The sequence below is a fragment of the Thamnophis elegans genome, chromosome 4 (genome assembly GCF_009769535.1).
Source record: "Thamnophis elegans isolate rThaEle1 chromosome 4, rThaEle1.pri, whole genome shotgun sequence".
Classification (NCBI taxonomy): Eukaryota; Metazoa; Chordata; class Lepidosauria; order Squamata; family Colubridae; genus Thamnophis; species Thamnophis elegans.
In genome coordinates this window covers 70,167,814-70,172,142 of record NC_045544.1, presented here as the reverse complement: position 1 = coordinate 70,172,142, position 4,329 = coordinate 70,167,814, and the positions used below count along the sequence as shown (strand labels likewise).

The following is a 4,329-nucleotide window of genomic DNA, read 5'->3' as shown; positions in this document are numbered from 1 at the left end:
AATTTACATTTTGGCTGCGATCCTGAGTACACTTATTTACAAGAGAAGCTCATCGATTTCTGCTGGATTTTGATTCTACAACAGCTAGAAATAAGCATCTTCAAGATTTAAGATCATTGAACAAGCGTAACTAAAGTTAATGTATAATTTAATGTATAAATAGTTTAAATTGTGCAGAAAATTGTGTTAGTAAAATAGCTTTGCTCACTATCTTTTTTAATGTTTTATTTGCAGGATACTAAGACAATAGTCCCTTCTACTTCCAGAAAGTCAGGTGAATGGCTCAAGAGGTTGGCATCAATTTTCTGCTTAGGTATGTAGCTTCAAAATGTTCACATCCTAAGTTAAACACATTCTATTCTGTGTATCAATCAGTTTGCACACTTAACTCCATATGCAAAATAACCCCCTTCCCAAATATACAATAACCTAAGGCAGGTGTGTGCTTGTGCTCCTAAATTCTATAATTATGCAAATCAGTTGAACAGTCTCAGTTTTATGCCGGAGAAATATTTTCTTCCAGTCTCTCTGAAAAGTACATGGCCAAAAGGAAAACCCAAAGGCAGATACTTGTCTGATTCCATGTCAGGTGACTTTAATATAGAATCTACTTGGAGCAACTAGATATATTTGTTATATAAGCACCATTCTTATTGTATTTGGCCTTATGCTTGGGAAGAATGATGTGGACTGATTGCATTATATTGAGCCGTGGTGACTTAATTCTGTTCATTTCAAAATTGCAGAAGGACAGTCATATGGCAGTTCTAGGCTCTAGAATAGTGGTTCCGAACCTTTTTTTTGGGCCATGCCCCACCTAAGCAGTTCTAAAATCCTGATGCCCTCCCCTATATAAAATAATTCTTATTTTGCTCAAAAAGTGAACACTACTCAAAGGCCATTAACTTGGCTTAAACAAGGTTCAAATTGCCCCCCTTTGGGGCATGGGCCCCACAGGGGGAACCATTGCTCTAGAGGTTCTAGGCTCTATCAGACCTCTTATGGCGATAGCAATAGCACTTAGACTTATATACCACTTCATAGAACTTTTACAGCCTTCTCTAAGCAGTTTACAGAGTCAGCATATTGCCCCCAGTAATCTGGGTCCTAATTTTACCCACCTCGGAAGGATGGAAGGCTGAGTCAACCTTGAGCCTGGTGAGATTTGAACTGCCAAACTGCAGCTAGCAGTCATCTGAAGTAGCCTGCAGTACTGCTCTCTAACCACTATGCCACCCTGGCTCTCCTATGATTTTCATCCTGTCCCTCTTTACACTGTGCACAATCAGTCTGATAATTGACTGATGGACAAGAAACATCATCGTTATTATGCCTCCTTTCTTCCCAGAAAGCAACAGAAAAGAAACTTTTCTTATTGGTTATAAGATCAATTAAAATACTAGAAGAAGAAGGTGGTCTTATGTATGCTTGTGATTGTGTAGAGTTGTAAGTTTGTCATTTCACACATTGCAGAGAGAGCCTATCAGTGTATGGAAATGAGAAGCTGAGATTGCATGTTTACATAAGTAAGGGAAAAATTATTATATATATTTTCTCTTTTTCCTGGTTCCTAAGACATATTTTCACCAATGTGCTCTTAGGCCCCAAAGTAGGCCATGGAACACTTTGAAAAGAATTCAGAAAAAAGTGCTATGGAGAAGATAGGAACACTTTCTGTAGCTCTTTAAAGCAGCTGTGTCTCTTCCTGGGACTTCAGACCTTCCCTTATCATTGATAGACAATCCCAGGGGGAAAAATTGAGCAATTTAAAAAAGTTTCCTATGGGTTCTGTGTTCATGTGCCGTTCCCAGCTCAATAATATTTTTATGGAATTGAATCCTATTGTTTGCCTCCAGAATGAAAAAAAATCATTCTGTCTGCATTTTAATATCTTAGCAGAGGGAAGCAGATGGTTGACCTTGTGTGGGCCAATTTAATACTTAGAAGGGAAATTACTAGAGAACATTGAGAAAGTTTAATTCCAGAACTGGACTATTAAGAGTTATTTTGTGGTAAGGTAGAAGATCAATAAATTTAATAAAATAAAATAAAAATAAATTTTGGATTGAAGCAAGAGTCCTCTAAAACAGATTTTGGACTGCCCCAAAGATATAGATATAGTCAAGTCAGTTTTTTTTCTTTTTCTTTTTAAAAAAAGTCCTAAAGGTATTGTCAGCACCTCTCCATTAAATAATTAGGAAAGAAAGACCACAAGACTCCATGTGTGGAAATCAAGTGTACTTTTACTAATTAAAAATGATTAAAGGCATAGCGAAGCGAAATCTGAATATTTAGGCGCGAAAGCGATTGATATATAGAATAGCCCATTCCCCACCCCTTGGCATCACAGTTATAGTCCAATCATAATTCTCCCAAGTGTCAGGTGCAAGATAACTTCAAAAGGCATCACGAAGATGGAATGTCGGTGCCGTTACTCCTGGTGGGAAACTCCCACGCATGCGTAGTCCGATCAACTGGAGAACTCCAGAACCTTCCTCCAGCACAATGAGTAACCCCTCCCAAATACCATGCCCTCCCTCCCCGTTTCATGGCAGCCGAAGCAACAGCAAAGCAGAGGCTGACAGGTATACTATTCTGCTGTTCCATTTTCAATTGCTTATTTATTTCAGAGTTATTTCCTAAAAATCCTTTGAGGGTGCAGAATAAGACTCGCAAAATTAGAATGCTTAGAATGATACATTTTGATATGATATCTTGACTGTTTTCTAGAGGGTTAACATCTATCCTTGTTTTGGTATCTTATTGCAGGATGATCTGGAAACTTGCTTTATCATTGTTTCTCATGTCCACTCTGGTTCAAGTGATAGAACCCAGGAAAAATCGTCCTGCGGGAGCCATCCCTTCCCCTTACAAAGGCAGCAGAAGTAATAACTCTGACCGGCGGCCGCATCTGAACAAAGAAGTTCTGGCCTCCAGCCAGGAGGCTTTGGTGGTTACAGAGAGGAAATATCTGAAAAGTGATTGGTGCAAAACCCAGCCCTTACGGCAGACTGTCAGTGAGGAGGGGTGCCTTAGCCGCACAATTATAAACCGCTTCTGCTATGGCCAGTGCAACTCCTTCTATATCCCCCGACATGTAAAAAAAGAGGAGGAGTCTTTCCAATCGTGTGCCTTTTGCAAGCCTCAGAAGGTCACCTCCTTCACAGTGGAGCTAGAGTGCCCTGAACTGGACCCACCTTTTCGACTTAAGAAGATCCAGAAAGTCAAGCAATGCCGATGTATGTCGGTGAGCCTGAGCAGTACAGGCAAACAATAAAAGTGAGAATTGGCAGCTGACTCTGCCTTAAACCCTTTCTTCAGACACAAAACTAGTTGACTGTTTTTTTCCTTGACTCATTTTGGAAACATTTTTACAACAGCATCCTTTGCTTTGTTTGCCTACTGGAAATAAAGGCTGCTATCAGTTGATCAAAACTTGCCATCCTTATTAGCTAAACAGCTCTTTAACCACTGGGCTTGCTACTAAATAAGAAGTCATTGTCTGATATGAAAGTGAACATTTTGGGGGCCAGTGATATAAATTCAGTAATTGACTCTTCCTTCCACTGTGTGGAAATTGTTCTGGCTTTCATTTAACACTTTTGGATGAAAAATGGCTGGATGAAGTATTTGTCATTTTCCTATCTCATTCTCAGTTAACATTTTGGTTTATTTCTGACTACTTAATCCTGTCTTCCATGGGATGGATATAGCTAGGAACAGCAAAGGGAAGCAGTTATCTGTCTTGATTGATAAGACTTGTGTGCCTTTTAAACAGCCTTATCTTCCATGGATATATCATCTTGCACTTTCCAATGAAAAGGCTGAAGTGGATTTATACCTATTTTCAACAAAATTGTCTCAAGTACAGAGTGCTACAGCAATGTCTCATTTGTCATGTTACCGCAAATAATTGTTAAAACTTTTTAATGTAGACATAAGCATGTATCCCAGGTCTGCGACTAAAAAACTGTTTGATTATTTTCATCTAATTTCCATGTATTTTGGTGTGCTGAAAACAAATAAAATATTGAAAAAATTCCTAGACATCATGATTTGCCACAATATACAAAATTGTCTTCAAATTTATCATTTTTTTAAAATTTTTGGCATTTTTTTATATTATGTGTTTTTAACCAAATTTAAAGTCCAAATCACTATTAATTAATTCACATAAGTGCATTTAAGATATAAAATGCCAAAAAACCCTTAAAGGGTTTATCCGAGTTATGTAAAAAAATATAGCACTGTAAATCTGATGGTCAGCAATATATAAATAAGCTAAGCAAGTTTTAAGTCTGTGCTTCTAATGGTAGAAGGGATTAATCT

General features: G+C 38.0%; 1 protein-coding gene across 1 annotated transcript; it reads left to right on the top strand.

Moving 5' to 3' along the window:
- The first annotated feature begins 231 nt into the window (after nucleotides 1-231).
- GREM2 (gremlin 2, DAN family BMP antagonist) lies at nucleotides 232-3,955 on the top strand. The gene is made up of 2 exons (XM_032216842.1): nucleotides 232-313; nucleotides 2,770-3,955. The coding sequence occupies exons 1-2, from the start codon at nucleotides 279-281 to the stop codon at nucleotides 3,275-3,277; spliced, it is 543 nt and encodes a 180-aa protein (XP_032072733.1). The 5' UTR covers nucleotides 232-278; the 3' UTR covers nucleotides 3,278-3,955.
- The last annotated feature ends 374 nt before the right edge of the window (nucleotides 3,956-4,329 follow it).

Excerpts from the sequence above, each read along its gene's own strand:
- GREM2 (XM_032216842.1), top strand. The coding sequence starts at position 279 with ATGGCTCAAGAGGTTGGCATCAATTTTCTGCTTAG. Across the intron at positions 314-2,769 it reads GGCATCAATTTTCTGCTTAG|GATGATCTGGAAACTTGCTT; the intron begins GTATGTAGCTTC and ends ATCTTATTGCAG.